Raw genomic sequence first — 19107 nt, forward strand, 5'->3', positions numbered from 1 at the left:
ACCGATCAGTATTGGGAGATCCGTACTGGGGCTGATCCAGGCATTTTTTTTTAAATGATTGTATTGGTAACAGGCTTCAGCCAAGTCCGATCTTTTGTAGTTATTTATTTTAGGTCTGCCATAAACCAAAACCACGTCCCTGTAGTATACAAACATCTTCTTCCTCTTCTGTTGTAGTTAGCTAACGATAAAGCTGCCAAAAAGTAAACGGAGACGACGAGAATTTCTTCTGTTTTAGCGGCGGTTGACTGGAGTCATAGCTGCCAAAAAATCTCTGTATGGAAGCGTTTTTTTTAGGAAAATGAAGTTGGACAGAAATTTGCAAATTACGCAATGTGGATGTTTGGCGAGGCGGTAGTAGAAGGTTGTTATTTAATAGTACCAACTTGATTCACCAACACAAAAAAAACAAAAAAATAATAACAGAACAAGCCGAGTACGCTCAGGCAAAGGCTGCACCAACACAACAACAACAAACACTGAACGCCAGAGACAACTTTCCTCGAGACAGCGCTGTTACGGAGTGCATGGTAGAGAACACACGTTTTCACCTTCTGTTGGAGCTTCTGGAGCTAAGGTACAAACTACTAGCCTGGTCGTTACCATCCTACGTTTCCGCCCGAAATTTGATTTCGGTCTCGCACGGAGTCTGGCCAAATTGCACTTCCGCGGTTCGCGTGTAACCGCGCCAATCAGCGAACAGTTGAGTGATGACGCGGAACTCGCCTGCCGAGTTGCTTGTAGTCCAGCGAAGCTTGTAGTTCAACAGCATAGCAACAATGGCGACGGAGGAAGAGACGCTAGAAGCCATCCGCGAAGCTGTCTCAACTCTCGAGAGCATCACGGAATTAAAACCAGAACAAGAGGCTTGTCTTGTCAGTTTTATAAATGGCAAGGACGTCGTAGCTCTCCTTCCAACTGGCTTTGGGAAAAGTTTGATTTATTTAACTGGAAGCGGAAGTGGTAAGCGTAAGAGCCAATATACGTCATTACCAAACGTTGCTGATTGGTTAAGGGAACTCCAATGATTTTAAACCTCAAAATAAGCATCCGCCCATTACGGAGACAGATTCCTATTACATTGGGCCAGACTAACGTGCCAGACCGAAATCAAATTTCGGGCGGAAACGTAGGATGGTAACGACCAGGCTAACGAACTACCCTCTCCTCGCTAAATTATCTTTGACAGACCTAGTTACTGGACTTAATACGGCTGCACGGTTCACATGTGATCTAGGAGAATACAAGGAACATAAGAAGATTCTTTATGAATCTCCAGAGGAGGACATTTTGTTAATTTAAGATCAGATTGGCCAATAATGAATATTAAAACATTGGTATGTGATCGGTGGGCAAGAAAACTTGATCAGGACCTTCCAAGTTGTATGTATGTTAAAGTCCAATACAACTGAGGCCCAACACGGCGCAGGATCCCAAGACAATCTCTCACTCCGACTTCTAAAAAGCACTTACGAAATACTAAGTCAGAACATTCTTTCACAAAGTGACTATGACATCAGGGACTAGTCATTCTGATGAGTGTGTCTCATCAGTTCACTGAGGGTCATTTTAACAATAATACCATAGTGAAGTAGATATTAGGCCTCACACAAGGCATATTTGGCTTGGCATGGAGTAACTGACAAGCCATTTAGAAGAGGCAGGAACAGAGGACCATTCACTGGTGAACTCAAGGCCTTATTTTGATTCACTTGAGATGTAATGACAGATAGCTTTGCGTTCCATGAGCTTGTTTAAATCAGCGTTCAGTTTATCATCATTATGGTTTGTTCTTCACATAACTGAGACTATGAGACTTTCAAGGGATTCCACTATCCAGTTTCTGCCAAGCAAATATACGCTCACTTCATTAGGTACACTAGATAAAAAGAATTCATTCTAATATAATGGTCCTGGAATAAATCCTGTCTTCATGTGAAGGCTATTGAGTGTTGCTTTGTATCAACAACCTCATTTTAGTCAGTGGGCTAGGCTAAAAAAACTGAAACAATTTAGTATTCAATCCAATCCAGCTACATCCCCTATAATGATCATCCAGCTGAATCACCAACTTTCCGGCGGTGTTTCAACATCAGCTCAACATAAGAAGAGTCATGAAGGGAGACTTAGTGCCGGACGTGTACATGAATGTTCATTTTAATTTCAGACTGTGTACAATACACATGCCCATTGGCTGTAGGAGTTAGTTATGATCTCCAATCAGGTTCCAAGTGTTACTCCCCTGCTTCAACGGCCTGGGTCCAACAGGAAAAGATATTACGGACCATAAAGCCATTCTCCAGGCTTCAATGTGGCTCCAATGCAAACCGACATGTGGAGTCGTTATTTGCTACGAGCATCTTTATATAGAGTCAATGATACACACACTCAAACATCCAACTGGTGCCGCTATGTTTGCTCCCACTGCAGTAAACCGTGACCGTGACGGCAAAATAGGTAACCAACCGTGGCTTGTAAAGCGTTCCACTCCAATCACGGTGGAGGCAGAAATGCTGTAGGTTTCAGAGGCGTGTTGCTCTGGCTAATTAGTCACGCTGACCGGGAAATGTTGCACAGGGGAGCTGATTAGAAAACAGTCAGTCCTCCTGAGAATACAATTCCCAGAGAGTCCTTCACCAGGTATTCACTTCCTGATTTGTTTGCACGGATGCTCAATGCTACAGCAATGATGGACGGTGTAGCTATGAATGAACTGTTTGCAGATTGTTCCAGTCCATGTATGTCTCATTAGATCTAATCTGATACAGGGAGGTGGTGTGAAGCATCAGAAGACAGCAGGAACTGTGAAACAAACAATATGGAGAGCTTTCAGACACTCCCTTGTGGCTCTAATTTAGGATTCAACATTTCAAACTGAATCATTTTATAAGAGAAAGCCAAATAAAGAAACTAGACCATCTGTTCTTTTTTTTTCTGTTGTTGTGTTTACTTATATAAGCATCCCTCAATTGCAAATGAATGATGTGCAGCCAGACTCCCATCAGAAACACCGTTTTCTACTCTCGCACATGCAGATCTCGTGGGAAGAACTCCGCGGCCCAGACTCCATTTGAAAATCGAGCCGTTCAACGCCGTCCCCGTTTGATGAGGGACATAAACGGCTTAAAAGATATAAATAATAACCTATCAAGGCTCGCCATGGTCTCCGGATGAATGCGGCAACACCTGGTTCACCGAGCCACACATGGACACGGGTGTATTTTGATTCAACTTCCAATACTGGAGACAATAGTTCACCGGGCTCGTTATCAACTTCGACAGTGGTTTAAAGCCGTTAAAGCCGAGCATGAACAGAAAATTAAGTATTACTGAAATTATATATTCTTCCTCGCGTTAAGAGAGGACTGCAGAATCTGGAGCAAAGCAGTGTTCAACTTCTCGTTTATAAAAAATGATTTTTTGTGTGTGTGTTTCCTCAAACGACCGGGGTGACTCCATGTAAACTGGGGGAGACGTTACCCTGGCTTCGGCCAATACCCCCCTCTCACACAATCCACACATGCGCAGCGTCCAACATGAGATGATTTAACCACAGCTCAATATAACCCTTATCTAGCACCGAAACGTGAAGGAGAAACAAGCACACACCACGAGCATGTAGCGCGGATGTGCTAAAAAAAAAAAAAAAGTACCTGGGGTTTTTGCGGTCGGGGCTGCGGTCGATGACCACCGTTGGCTGGTGAGATGAGATTAGCTTTCGCTGTCTCCGTCTGGCGCTTCACCGCTGTTAAATTCCCTCCTCATCACAAGCTTCACCCGGCACACTCAAACGCGACAGACACAAAGTGTTTGGTGATGATTTTCAATTGTTCTCGGGGCTGGAGGAAAGCCCGCCAGTGGCCGTATTCACACAAGCGAGGGAGGTTAACCCCAAACAAACAAACAAAAAAAAAAAATGCTCCTCCGGGACAACAAGGCGCACGAGCGGCGTTTTCACTCAGTTACTGTTGCTCTGCTCAGGGGGGAAAAAATACATACTTTTATATTCCCCACAGCATTCCTTCACACGCGAAACAAACCTCTGTCTAAACTCGCCTTTCCCCGAAGCCACGGGACGTTATTTCCAGGCTAAAACTTGTCAGGAGGCTAACCCTCTGTGTGCAACTCAGCGGAGAGAGAGAGAGAGCACACCTCGCAGAGAGTGGATACTGCTGCTGGCTGGAGCAGAGGAGCAGCGCTATCACTGCGCTGCCTTCAGGCGCCGTCGGAAATGGTGAACACGAGCGTACCCGAGCATGAGAAAATAGCACGAAGAAAATGGAGATTTGCTATCACATTGCCAGTCTAGGCGTTATGGCGTAGGGACCTATCCGCCAGTAAGTTTAAAAAAAACGGAAGTCGTTTTATTGATAGACTTAAAAGAAATAAACAGATTTGTTGTTGGCAACTAGAAGATAGGAGACTGTATGTTCCTGAAGTATGCAACTGACTTTAAATGCAACCACATAACCAGTGGCTAACATAATTTAATGTATATTAAATGTCAAATCCAAATCCAAATAATTTAGCTGTTTTTCTGTTTAGCTGGCAGTGAGAAGGAAATTCCCACATCCTGTAAATTAACTAGGCATAGTCATAGTTCTCGCCGTGCAAAGATCACATTGCACATTCATGAATGCCATTGTTCCCCCCCCAGTCTTGATGGCGAGGAGCTTCTGGCGTTCAATATGGGTGCCAAGGTGCATATTACATCACCTGAAAGGCTTTGAATGGGGCAATTGATTTGCATTGATGCTGAGAGTAGAAAAAAAAGACATGGGATGCACTTGAAAGCAGTGCAGAAGTGGCAAAGTGCACACAAGAGTCTGTTTTTGATGCAGGAGGCTGGTTCCTACCTACACATCCACATGCAAAAACAATCCTCAGGGATAAAACGGTTTAAAATCTAATAAATGGACTTTGATTTAAGATTTTTTTTTATATTTAGATGATATTCTAGACAGGTATTATCATCTAAGAGTCTCAAGGTTAGTCAGGGTAGAGTTGGTTGTTACATGAACTGACAGCATGACCACGTTTACACTGTGTATTTAGTTATATCCCAGGAGCTCGGTGCTCGTGCCGCGTGGCTTGCACAGTCACGATGTAAAGTCAGCGGGTGTAGGTGGCGAGGTGAAGAATCTAACTCGGGAAAGCTCGCAAGAAAAGTGTCAGTTCACCCGGAGACGGCGGAATTGTTCGCGTGCTTGTGATAGAGGTTCTATTCTCAGACTGGAGAAGTGAGATGATTTTGAGCTGTTCCTGTCACCCACGTGTACAGGGGCCGTGCAAAGGCAGTGTGGAGATCTGAGAGTGATGTTCATCCTGAATCCAGCAGAGCAGGCACTGGTATGAGTAGCTCTTGGCCTCAGTTTCACCTTACCAGACAGTGTCACACACCGTAGTTCATATCTTGGTGTCATATCTAGGTAGGAAAGATTTACATGCATGACATACAGGGCGCAGTTTAAAGATTAGAACTTCATTCTGGGATCAGTCACTGACAGAGCTGTCCCTGTGATAGTAGTCAGGCTTCCTGGTAGAGCATACAAAAACCAGGGAGCTACTGAAGGGGAATCAATGGGAAGGAGGAGTAAAGGAGGAGGAAATTTAAACCTAGTGACTCAAGCTGGCTCCTGCCGATGCTCCTTTCAGACATGTGATCCCAGGCCTGTTTTAGTTCACTTTCCACCTCGCAGGCTTCGATGACAGACTGTCTCAGGCTGAGGCTGAAAGTGAAAAACCGTACTGTCAGTCCAGTCAGCCGGAGGAAGCGAAAACTACCTGAAGCAACCAGTCAAATGCTGTCCAGCAAAGGACTCCTGCATCTGTATGCTCTACCTGCACCAGATTCACAAAGCCATGTACGATTCCTTCATTTTTTACCGAGCACAGACATGTCGCTCCATTACTGTACGTACGGTAAAAGGCTCCCAGACGCTCTTAACCACATAACCCATCAATTAACAATCTGCAGTCTACAGTTTTACACATACATTTTCAGCCATACAGCCTTATGGTATAATAGCATGAGTCACAGCTTACATTTCAATACACTGCATGATATTCAGACACTTTTACAGACGTCTAGCATTAGAAGATCTGATAAAACTATGCTCACATGCCTGTATCGGCCAGTCTTTTCTGAACAGTGCAATTAAATATGAATGGATGTGAATGTGCACCTCAGTAATTTTTGCAAAACTGTATAAATAATGTTTTTCTGAGTATAATAATACACTGCTAAAACTGCACACTCAGCCGCTGAAACCCTGCAACAAGAAGCAAAGCGTAAGGAGTGCAATAGCCTGCACTTTACTTACCCCACCTCAATGGACACACTATTGAGAGGCTCTTGCTCAATCTTGTAGGATCTTGTAGGGACACAGACATTTCATTTCACTCTGAAAAAATTGGGGTATTTGTGTGGAAACACAGACGGCCTCAATTATCCGCCTCCTACTGTGAACAGAAAAATGAGGCCACCTTCTCGCCTGTGTTGGATTATGGTGACATTATTTCTAAACACGACTCAGCCTCCACTCTTAAACCCCGAGATTCAGTTATTCTACCCGTCATTGCATCTCGTATGAAAAAGGCTGGATGCGTGCCTCTAACAGTAAGACGTGAGAGCATTTGGTTCCTGTTTATTTCTAAAGGCCTGAATGGCAACTTGCCATTGTAGTCTATCACCTCCGTATTATACCGGTCCCATGATCAATATGACTCGTAAAGGTGATTGGCTAATGCTAAAGCATTTGTGAAAACTGCTTTGAGCTGCACATACAGTACCTGGATAAATCCACAACACACATTAAAATTTAAAACTCCTATAGGTCACTTTAAGACCATGATTACAAATGACTCTCCTATTGATCGTAGCCGCCTTTGACTGTGTTGTGTGTGTTGTTTAATTTCTCACATGTGGGCACTCGAGATCTAAATAAAGGTTGAATGAATTAATAAAATGTAAGGAGGCGTATTAATCAAGTGAATATGTTCCAAAGTCATTTTACAAAATTGGCTTATGTTGTTCCACACAACTTGATTTGACTTACTTGGTCTCCATGTAATATTGTGTAGGTCTCCCTTGTGCCTCCAATACAGTTGTGACTCATCAGAGAATGGACATGCTCCTTCTGAGGGCGTCCTGTGGTGTCTGGCAACAGAATGTTATTAGTGGGGGCTTTTGGGTCCCATGGGTTGAGGGGAGGGGCCTCTGTGGATCATCCCACAGATACTTGATCAGTTTGGGGTCTGGGAATTTGGAGGCCAGGTCAACGCCTTGTGCTGTTGTTCATGTTTTTTGAGTTGTTCCTAAACAGTTTTTGTGTGTGTGCTTATGGGCTGGGGGTGCCTGGTCTGGTCTAGGTGGGTGGTACATGTCTAAGTAACATACACATGATCAAGAAACTCTACAAGTCCAGTTGCCTTTGTTGCCGTTGTTGACTTTTGGATATACCATGACTTCGATGACGGAGAACCTTCACATGATAATCACTCCCCTGGGAATCACGAGGCATGTTGATGTTGCATTTGCTCCTTTTTGCAGCAAAGATCCTGGTTGAGAAACAGAGACGGTACAGCTGCATCCTTCAGGCTGTGTGAGCTAATCTGGACTGTCATAACAATTTGAGTGTCATATGATTTATGCAAACAAGAAAAGTGTGGGTTCACATCAGGGAAACAGTTTGTTTATATATATATATATATATATATATATCTTCCTTCCATACTGGTAAACTAAATCTGTTTCCTCCTACACCTTAAACAGGCAGTCATTCATCATGTGAACATGGCTGACAGTTTTGATAACGTCCGTCTTTCATTGTATCACCTCGCTGTAACCGTAACCCGAGGAATTTCAGATGGAGCTCCCGGCGAAAGACATGCGTCCAGATAATGGGATGTTCACTCCGTGTTCATTCAGCAAGATATTTTCCTTTTGCTGCAAAGTTTTTTTCTTCTTCATAGCAGACATTCCTCATAGATAAAAAGAAGACGCATTCATCACATAATACCATACCATCATTCCTGTGGAAGAGCTTCAGCTGCTAGAATTTCATTTAACATGATGAATGGGACATTTGAAACTATTTCAGCTGTCTGCACGCTGCAGAACATTTCCAGAAAGTTTGGAGCAAAATTGCTTTAAGAAGCCGTTTTTGCGCTCGTGGATTTTCTTTCCAGAGCTAAGTTTCAGTACAATGTTAGAGACGTGATAGTTGTAGGTTAGAACTCATGCTGTAGGTACTTAGCACTTAACTAATGCAGCTTAATAGTCATCTCACTTTCACACGTCATTTCACTTTGCAAGTAAAGTCTTGTCCCAGATAACTACACTAAATTTAATTCAAGACTTTTTACAAGCTTTTTATATCGCACATAATGAAATTTATATGTTTTAAGCTCATGCTAGTACATTAAGTGAGTCCTGCAAGCGTTCATTACCTGTGTAACTTTTGATCAGGTTTACATTTCTCAGCTGTGTACTGTATAACAACAATTCTGAGATCTATATTTAATCCATTTACATTTCAGACGTTATTTCATTAGTGGAAAATGGACTCAAATCACTGCCGACTTTTCAGATAACTTGAGATCACAAATAAACTTGATCCAAACCTGCCCTCTAGTGACAACAGTTGTTCCAAACAGCGACACTTTCACTGGGCCACCAACGAGGCATTAAAACTTTAGATTCCATTATGCAAAACATGATTTTAATGATTAATAATTAATAATTTGAAGCAGATAGACTTCCAATACATGAGGACTAAACATGCAGAGATCAACCACATATTAGCGTTTTCATGTACAAATAGCAGTAGAACACATTTACTGACCAGTTGAGCAATTAAAGCGGGAGACACGCTTTTTCAGTTACTCCCTTTTAATTCAAAGAAAAACTGGAATATAAAATGATTACAATCTGTATTTATAGACAGGAAGATAAAATATGACATGGATAAAAACAAAAAGTAGGAGGGTTGCATTTACATTGTGCATTTAAACTGTACATTTCATTATTCTTTTCTATTATAATCTCTGTTTACGCTCTATTACAAACTGGGTTAGTTCAGCTATTGTCTGTCGGTACCAGTATATGCTCCAAAGATGCTTTGGGATTCTTAATTTGTACAGAGTTAGGCAGTGGAAAAAATGGAGAATACCTTAGGGACTGTTTGAAAATGATTAGGGAGGGAGGTGAGGTCAGAGAAGGGCAAGGCTGCTGCATTTATTTTTTGAAGAACGCAGGCTAGTTTGTGAGCAGAGTGCTTAATTATTCAAGAACACATTTCCATTTCTGTTTACTCTTTTCTGGGAGCGACTAATTTAAAAATTACTGAACGTTCTCATAAAAAATGCCTTTTGTTGCGCACCATGACTCATAACTGTGTTTTGCCAAATGCAGAGGACAACAGTTGTGTTTCTGTTGCAGGGCCTTGTTTTCTAGAAGCCAGTAGAGCCGTGCATGCGGGGTTTTCATGCAGATTTTTAATCATTTCCAGGGAATGCAAAGGTATCTCAGTGGAGAGAGGGGACGACACATCACAGGCTGGAATCAAACCAACTGGGTACACGGGCCACATTAAATCACGTTTTATTTCCGCTTGCCTTCAGCCTTTTTTTCCCCCCTCTGTTGTCTCCGTATGTTTATGACACACATTCATAAAGTTTTATTTTTGTTGCTCACATCTTCCGGTGTGTATCAGTTTGTGTCCACATGTGCAAAGTTATATCACGTTTGTATTTGTATGCACTCCTGCTGCTTATAAAATGAACTTTGTGTTCTGTGTGCAATAAAGACTATATCATTTTTTTCCATGAGCAAACGGCTGCATAAACTTTTCACTACACTTTATAGAACTACAGTGAAGTTAAAGTTGGCAAAACAACTGGCTCTAAGCAGGTGGATGAGATCTCACTACGGTCATCCTTACATAGAGTCTATGGTTCACTTACTCATTAACAAGGGCAACTTTCTATTCAATAGGAGTTTGGTGTGTTTCCAACTCTTGATCTGCTAGTATGTAAGTTAGCTTTAAGGCTCAGTGCCCTCCATCCCAGCCACAGACTGTATATAATGTTTGTATTTATACAGTCTATAATCCCAGCCCAGTCACTTTTGTACAGTCCCTTAATGTTTAAAGGGTTTATAAGGAGTGGCTCACAAGGCAGTGATTTCTACCACCATCAATAACACAACAAAGAAAAATCTGCGAAAAAGGAACTCTGTCACGCGTTCAGTCAAGTTGCATAAGTCCAAATAAAAATGTCCTGTTGGCTCAAAGGAACACACCTCAGGTTGATGGTTGCAATATATCAGCAGTTATCTAAACAGCAGTCTTGTCAGGTTTACCTTTACCAAAACAGCAGCCTACTATAAATTCTTGCTCACTGCCAGGGAAATATGAAATATAAACACGTCTAAACTTTAATAAGATACACAGCGATCCGTTTTGTTAAGTTCCACAGCGTAAGCTGAGAGCTGGAGTTAGGTCTCTGCTTCAGTTTCTGCACACCAGAGTACTTTTTGTACTCACCTATGTGGTTTTAGTCAAGCATGGTATATTCTAGGGTGCTTTCACACCTACATTTTGTTCTGATTCAGGGAGTAACTGATAATATATTGTTACGGTGTTACGTTTAACCTTGGTTTGGGGTTCGTGTTCACAGGGCAATTGAGACAAAGTTCTGGCACCCCCTCAACACTATGTTCTTGCTAACAGATTTGTGATTGGTCATCGTTTTCCAGAGAAAATTGGATTTCGGGGAATAATCAAATCAAAAACAGAGCATTAGCAGAGAGTGGTGGCACTGGCTTTTAACTGTTGTTGTTGTTGTGGTTCATGTACCAGTGCTCTGTATCAGACACCTCTGTACACTCTTCCAAAGACGCATCAGGTAAACGTCTTGATTATTCAATTATAAGGCAGTTGTATCGGTCGGTGGGTAACCTGTGTTCACAACACAAACGAACCGCTCCGGAGTCCATCGGCCTGAAACCACCCTCAGCTCGGTTCATTTGTTCCATACAGAGTACGATGGCTGTGATCACACCAGCCCAAACAAACTAACCTGAGGGCTAAATGCTCCCTAGGTGTGAAAGCAACCTTAGAAACACATTAAAAAACAAATAATGGCAAATTACCTTGATTACATTCTCTGCTTGACTTTAAATGGAAAAATTATGCTGCTAAAAAGTATAGAATTCTTCGGTTTATGATTGAGTGCCTAATATATCAGAGTTGCTTTCTCATACATTCATGATAGCATTATCTAAACCTTTACCTTTACCTTTGAGCACAGTTTAAATGGGAAGAAAGGGTAAAGCAGGACACTGTGGCAACTGTTCTCTAGTATTGCACTGAAATATTTTGGCACTAAACCCTTATAGGCACAAAGCTAACTCACCAAACAAACATGGCAGTCAGTCCCAACAGCCTATAGGACCATCAACAGACAGGACTCAAGCATCTACGTCACCTCGTCACTAAACGTAGGCGTAATACTGTCCTTATTTAGGTTTGAAGTGAACTCGGGGATTAATGAGGTGTAACTTTCAGCATTCAGAAGAAAACTAGCAGAAGGAGGTCATAGTGCAAACAACAACAACACGGGGCTTCAAACTATCGGTGAAAGATGGTAGAAAAAGCCCCACAGCTCACAGGTGCCACATTTGTTTTAGCAGCAGTGGCAACACTTGACACAAGCCACTACCAACAGATGCATGTTAAATGCTTGTTAAAAACACAGATTTCTGTTAAAAAATAAATACTCTACAATCATGCCAATTTCTGATGAGAGCCTTGGAATGTATGAAAATATTTAAGCATTGTCTGATACAAAATGTATATATTTTTACGTTCATTTATAGAGTTTTTTTTGTTTTTTTTAAATCTTGCACTGATTTCAGTTAGCCAATCATTTTGTAAAATGAAGAGACAGAAGTTAAACACAAAGCAGTTTCAGCAAGGGAGAAAAATAACCTTAAATTAATTTGTCACAAGGCCGCATTCCTGTGAGGACACACACACACACACACACACAGAGACGCCTTGTAAAATTTTGAGTTCAGCCACTCATAAAGTTACTGTAACCTACAGTTTCTGCACAGCGCAACGTTCCAACCAGGTCATTTAAAGGAGAGGTTGGTTGTATTAGAAATACACCCGAGATGGCTCAATGTGTGCCACGTTATGTACATTCATTCATTCATACACATAGTATTTGCAAATTATATTCAAGTGCATCTAATAAGTGAAGTTTGCCCCACTGAGCTGGTTAATACAAGTCAAAAAATGAAGTAAAGCACTTACAAGTCAATTTTGTGCCTATTTTTTTTTTTTTTTCAGCTGATGCTCATTTATCAGACTTAGTGCGGTAAACTCCACCCAGCTGGTACTTCAAGGTGGTTAAAACAAAAACACTGAGATTTGCTTGTCTGAGCCTGGTCTGACTGGTTGTTCCCTTAACACACACACACACACACATACTGTCATATTTCAAAGCCTCTCACTCACTCACTCACTCGCTCTGAAGAACATTCGATCTCGAAGCCAACTAATCATTTTCACATTCAGATTTCAGGCTGACATTTCTGCACCGTCCTTTGCTCAGACACTCACTACAGGAGGGTGAGGTGCATGCTGGGCTCTAGCTGTCGTCTTCATAGTTCTGCGGCTTCTCTGGATGGGAGGTACCTTCAAAGCGCTGGGAGGCAATGGCGGCTTGATGAGACATACTCTTCCTCACGATATCGCCTTTCCTCCACAGAGTGATCTCCTGTAACGGTACAACACAAGACTAATTAGCAAACAAGATGGTGCGACGGAATCCACCAGTTATGATATCACACAGCTATCCTGCAGGACGCTGTAACTGTAGCTCAAAATATTAATAATAAATGTTAATTAAGTGCTTGCCATCATGTCCACTTGTGAATAAATCGTTCATTCTGGTGCAAACATATCTCCCACATGTTAAACCACTGGTTCCCAATATTTATTCCTTATTCCTCTTTATTTGTATGTAAGGAAAGCTAGGCACCATCAGGGAGTACGAGGTTGGATTCATTCAGATTCAGATTCAGAAAACTTTATTCGTCCCTGGGGGGCAATTTAAGGCACATGTGAGCAGCATGACGTGCAAGAACAAGACACTTGCAAGAACAAGACACCTGGGGGCAAAATGATCTTTTCAGCACAGAGTTTTGAGAGGTCAGAGACTACTATATAGCCTAGTTTTTAATGCGCTTACATTTGATTACCCAGTAAGTGTGTCATTATGATTTAATTTAACATGTGCATATCTAATTTTCCTTGTGGACGCCCTGTGATCTCTGGCGTGCTCCCACTTACAGGGGCGTGGACCTTAGGTCAGCGGTGCCTCTGTGAATGCAGATTAATTAATGCGTTCTCTGGTGTTCTGGCTGCATCCTCAGGACCATGATTGGAGACATGCCTACGTGTGACTGGCTGTAAGCTCCTCAGTATTTCATTACTACTTAGTTTGCAACCTGTTGTACAGACTAAACTGAAGGACACAAAGTGAGCTTTTGGTAGAATTTGCAACTTGAAAAAGGCACACTCTCCACACTCATTGCTACTTGACAATCACTTGTGGCGATCGGCCAGTTGTGTAGTTACGTGTCTGAGGAGCAGTATGTCAGTAATGGCACAGCTTGTAACCTTGCATTGGAGCCTTTGATTCTAAATGTTCCATAGCCCAGATCACAGTCTTTCTTTAGATCTCCTATATCTCTGTAATACTTACTTCAATTTCAAAATAAGAACCTCCATATTGTAATGAGGGCTCTCTCAACACTTCCTCCACTGACTCAACATTATACACCTGATTTGTTTTTCTCCTACTCATGATGGGTTAACTTGAGTTCATGAGTAACTTTAGTGCAGTAAACCTTTTGATTGAGGTGTCCACATTACCCTGGAATTATCAGCTAGGGAAAAAGTGTTTGTAGTCACTATGACAGAGCTCAGAATACTAACGGTACTTGTGTAAGTGGACAACAGAGCCACTTCCAATACTGCGGTCTGGGTACCTGCTGTTTAAAATAACGTCTTTCCTCCTCATCAATAAGGACCAGGTTGAGGTAGTACCGCACGGAGAACTTCTTGTTAATGTCCCTCATAGTGGGAGTCATCTCATAGCCCGCCAGAAACAGCCTGATGGGGATGGACTCTCCTGCAGCAAATAGACAAAAGCAGAATTAGTCGCCAATTCAACAAGAACAGAAACGCTCAAAAGACCCCAGACTGTAAAAAGCCATATAATCACCTCTGACTGGTGCACCGTCCATGATTTCATACTTTGCTATGGTGTCATTCTCATGGTAGACATTGGGTCCGGTACCAGTTGTCTCCCGCTTGATGATGTCAATCTCCATATGTCTGATCTTAATCCTCACCAACAGGAAGTAAATCTTCCCTACAATCACATCTTTTAGGTGATATCTGCAACCAGATGGCATGATCTGTCAACTCCACGATCTGTCTTTTGCTTTGACGTTAACACAGTTTTTAACTAAAAACATGAGCTCATGAATTCAGTTACTTGAATGAGTTGTACAAAAAAAAAAAAAAATCTTACTTGGACTTGTTGTACTCAAATTCTATGTGTAGACAGTCCTCGATACCCACTTCCATCTTGATGGAGGAGTTGAGCTCAGGGTAGGTGCTGAGTGTGTGAACCACAATGTCCAGCTCTTTGCTGATGTCGTTCAGTCTTCGGCCTATTGTTGCCCTCAGAAAATAGCTGGAAGCAAATGCAAAAATTTGGCCACAAGATCATATGGCTACAAAATAGCACTATAAATAAGAACTTCTCCTATCTAGCAGAGAGAGCTCTTTTCCTATTTAATATCCAGAAATAGTTGGGTCAGGTTCTTCTGACGTTTGATAAATATCAGCCACGCTGTGTGTGCACTCTGGATATTTTGCAAACTGGAATCGCCTCTACACACACCTTAAAAATCATATTTTATCAGTTTGCGTTATACTTTGCCAGCATACATTTAGTGTAGTGCACTCACATTACTTACAGTCAGCTGTGTGGTGACAAGTTATAAGTTATTCTGACGTCTGTTAAACTGTGGCAAGCAAGACAGGAGATGTTTAGTTTAGCAAGAAAGAGGGAAAAGCGGCTTCGCTGACTAATCAAAGCTCACAAAGTCAGCCAACCTGTACTCACTAATCAACACATGACAAAAAACTCATGTAAATGTAAATGCCTTGTGGTTTGATGGGTGATAGCTAAGAAACAGAGCAGCACATAAGGACAGTGGCCCTGATCTTCTTACCAATAATAAAAGGATGTTACAAGGCACATAAAGTCTATGCTGAGTCACTACTATGTGACGCATGCAGTCATGAGTGTTAGACAAGAGAAATTTTCCTTGTGCTGACATAAAGATTGAGGATAATGTAAATCTGTTGCTGTTTCTTCACCTTAGGCATTGTACTAATAATATGGATCATGCCATCAGCTGACGTCCCTTACGGAGAACACAGCAGAGCTTACCGTAATTTCACGTTTTGTCCAGTATAAGATTCGTAGGGTTTCTCCACATGCGTGAACTCAAAGTCAAACGTCTGTGACTGTGTGATCTCTCCGGGCCGAGCCAAGTCTTTCACCAGAGACACAAACTCATGGTGGTTTCCTCTGTCGTAATACAGCTCTGGAAAACACACATTGAGAGACATTAGTCATGAGGCTGCTGCGGCAGAAGTATTCTTAAATTCTGATAAAGAGTCTGTGCAAGTTTGTCTTTCAGTGCTGATAAGTACATAATACTGTTGTAAACGAGCAGATGTTTGGCTACCGTTTTGCACTCCACGGTAGTTACTTCAGTTTCAGGCTGGCAATTGCCAAGCTGCCATTTTGCTTTCCTACTCTCGATCCAAAGTACTTCTTCTTTTTTTAGAGACAAACAGCAGTGAGATAGAAAAGAGGAAAGGGAGGGGTGCAGCAGTGAAGGAAAAAGGCCATGATACATTCATGCTTTAAGCATCTGGAAGGGACGAAGCCAGAGGGACTCTCTACCATTGTAGCAAACTAACATCACAAGGCAGACTGCATTTTCAGAGATTACAAATGAAATTAACATCATCATAGAACAGTTTAAACTTCCCAAAGGGTGCACACAAGCTTCTGCTGGCCTGAATGAGTATGTTTTCTTAATAAGTTGGCCCTTAGGTTGGTTTTAGACATTGCAACCTTTGTGCAATTTAATTCAAAATGTGACCATTTACTAAAAGCTCACCATGTAAAACCAAACTCATTCTTTACACATACCGTGACTGTATAAGTCCTGACGCTATGAGAATACAAAGGTTGTATTGTTGTACTGAATGTATTCTTTTGTAACAACAATATCAGCCGACTAACTGTACATAGTGCAACCTGAATTCCAATAATGAAACAAACGGCCAAATCTGTGAGGTGAGCAATCAGTAAATCCAACTTTCTGATTTCTACTTATGTAAAACGTACTTTAACTTTATCCTTAAAATGCATGAAAGGAATATACATGGTACAACACTGGTCAGAGGGATTTTTTATGTATTGTCAGTGCGATATTATAGCTGAAATGCATTTTAGATAGCTGTTTACAGAGCTGTAAAGATAAATGCATGGAGTAAAAATACATAATTTCACTTTGAAATGTACTGTAGAAGACATATAAAAGCTGGTAAAACGTAGCTATTGTCCTCAGTTGTGTTTCAACACTGCCAAGTTTAATTTCAGTTTATTCTGACAAAACATCTAATCTAGTAGGTATCACTAGTTGCTACAACAACTTTTAATTAGTACCTGTGTGTTTATCTCAGTTAAGACCACTGTTTTTTTCACCACAGAGGTAACTTCATGTTTATTACCCAGGAAGCCGCCATCTTTGTTTTGATTCCGAGACCGAGCGCAAACTGGTAAACGAGCTAAAAATTATAAGTATCAGTATTTTTAGCATTTAGCATTATTTCACATATCAGCTCTGTCTCTCAAATGTATGCGAACCGAATACAAGAGGGATAAAAAAAACAAAAACTGTAACAACTTCTTAAAAAGTCGCAGCTGTAATTTGCGGAATATTAAAACCGGGGTCAAAGGTCAAAGCTCTCCGACGGCTGCCGTGTCAGCTGACGTTAGCCTGCAACCCACGTCGGTCACGAGACCTGCCACTCCAAAGTGACACTTGTTACGGTTGTTCAGTCTCCTGCTGTGTGTCCGTGGGAAGTTTAAACTGATTCACTCGTTACTTTTTGACGCACAACTTCATAAACTACAACACGCCGCCTGTAGCTAGCTCCCCAACACCTCCTCTGTCAGACTTTGGCTACTTCTCTCTGCGGGCTCAGTGTGACATGCAGGCCTAACAGCCGCTCACCTATCTGGCCGACAAACTCGATCTTGATGCCGTTGTGCTCCAGCCTCTTCCCCGGGTATTTGAGCGTAACGTTGACTTTCCCCGACACCGTTTCCCCATCGTAGAAGACGAAATACTTGTCCTTCCTGCCGTCTTCGCTCTTATGCTCAGCTTTCTTTCTCGTTTCGGCGTCATTCAGAACTATGTCGATCTCCGCACTTTGCCCAAAACCAAAGAAGCTCATTGCTGCTCGTCAGTCGAGTCAAGCCGTGGGACCTCCTGCTGAAATTCGCCCTCTTTCCTAATAAAAAAAAAACACCGTAGTTTGTTCTTCGTCTTGCAGCGAGGTGTCCAGCGACAGCAGCTTCCCAGATTATTGAATATTTCGAGTTACAACCGGGTGACTGCGCATGCGCCGGCAGTCACGTGAAGGAGAGATGTATATCTATCAAACGGTTTTTATTTTCTTGTTAACTTTTGATTCCCTCTGTGCCCGCAGAGCTAATAACAAAAAGACAATTTATTATTTATCCGTGAACTTTCAACAGACTGGTATCCTTTCTTATTATAATATGTCTGCACTTTATTGGCGCAGTATCAACAGGCGGAAGAAGCAACAAAGCCTGTAGGATGGAGAGATTGCAGCCCGGAGTACAGTCTTACAGGCGCTCTGGCCCTGCATCACAGGTTGAGGTCTTAATATGAGATGGCAACATTTCAAACAAAGCATGATGAGTGATATATCTTCTTTTTTTTCTTTTATCTGAAGAATTATTAGAAGCTGGTAAAGGCATATGAAGATGAATATGAATATAAATATGTCCTGGGCACTCAGGTTTGTGTACAGCCAGCTCGGCAGGATATGATCCCCTTTTATTCATCATAATAAAAAGGTCAAAGTTCAATTTATTTATTTATAGATTCATAAATGTATATTTAGTCTCACAATCGCTGCAGAACATTGTGAGACTAGAGGACATTCCTCCAAGACCACGGAGCTGCTTGAATCAGTGTGTAAGTGGGTTAATTTTTTATTTGCATGTTATCATGAGTCAGCTATATAGAATCAGTCACAAAGATTCATTAATTTTAAGTTTGAAACCTTAAGATATAATGAAAATTTAAAGCTGCAAGTTATTAGTCAGGCTGTTTTTGATGTTTGTTGAGTGTCTGAATATGTCGTGTTTCAGAAAATATATCAAGCATGATGACATTTCATATGTTTCTCATTGTTCTTATTTGTTCCTTGCAAATGAAATGCAATAACATTTCTTTTTGGACCAGTTTATAGCACATGAGGCCAGTAGTGCACAGTTTTAAGCACTCGTACAGTACAGGCCAAGTTCACTGTGATTTATGCAATTGCTGCAATGGCTATAAACACAAGTCTGCATCAACTGCATCTTTTGCGTTACCTTTAGATAATGCATTCATTTCAGCTCATTCTTTCAATCCCAGTCTTTCCTCTGTGCAGAAAAAGGACCAGTGCTGTGATGGCACTGCATCGCCACTAGAGGGCAGAGTTTAACCGCAGCAGGAGATTGATCAGCCTGAGTGCCTTCCTCGGTTCAACCCCAGCTCAGAAGGTTTTTGCAGTTAAGCTCCTGACGTTTTGCGCCATTATTCAGCATTTAACAAATTCCCATGCCAAGATAAATCCTCGCCCACACCCTGTAAGCACTGCGTGACTCTTATTCTTACCCCGGATTTTATATCTTGAT

The 19107-nt window shown here is 41.7% G+C and overlaps 1 protein-coding gene across 1 annotated transcript; it reads right to left on the reverse strand.

Moving 5' to 3' along the window:
- Window positions 1-8921: 8921 nt before the first annotated feature.
- vps26bl (vacuolar protein sorting 26 homolog B, like) lies at window positions 8922-18142 on the reverse strand. The gene is made up of 6 exons (XM_084565382.1): window positions 17408-18142; window positions 15544-15700; window positions 14614-14778; window positions 14302-14477; window positions 14066-14208; window positions 8922-12789 (listed from the first exon to the last, which is right to left on the reverse strand). Exons 1-6 carry the CDS (start codon window positions 17628-17630, stop codon window positions 12661-12663), a joined length of 993 nt encoding a protein of 330 aa, XP_084421508.1. The 5' UTR covers window positions 17631-18142; the 3' UTR covers window positions 8922-12660.
- Window positions 18143-19107: the final 965 nt, after the last annotated feature.

Source organism: Chelon labrosus (assembly GCF_963514085.1).
Source record: "Chelon labrosus genome assembly, chromosome: 17".
NCBI lineage: Eukaryota > Metazoa > Chordata > Actinopteri > Mugiliformes > Mugilidae > Chelon > Chelon labrosus.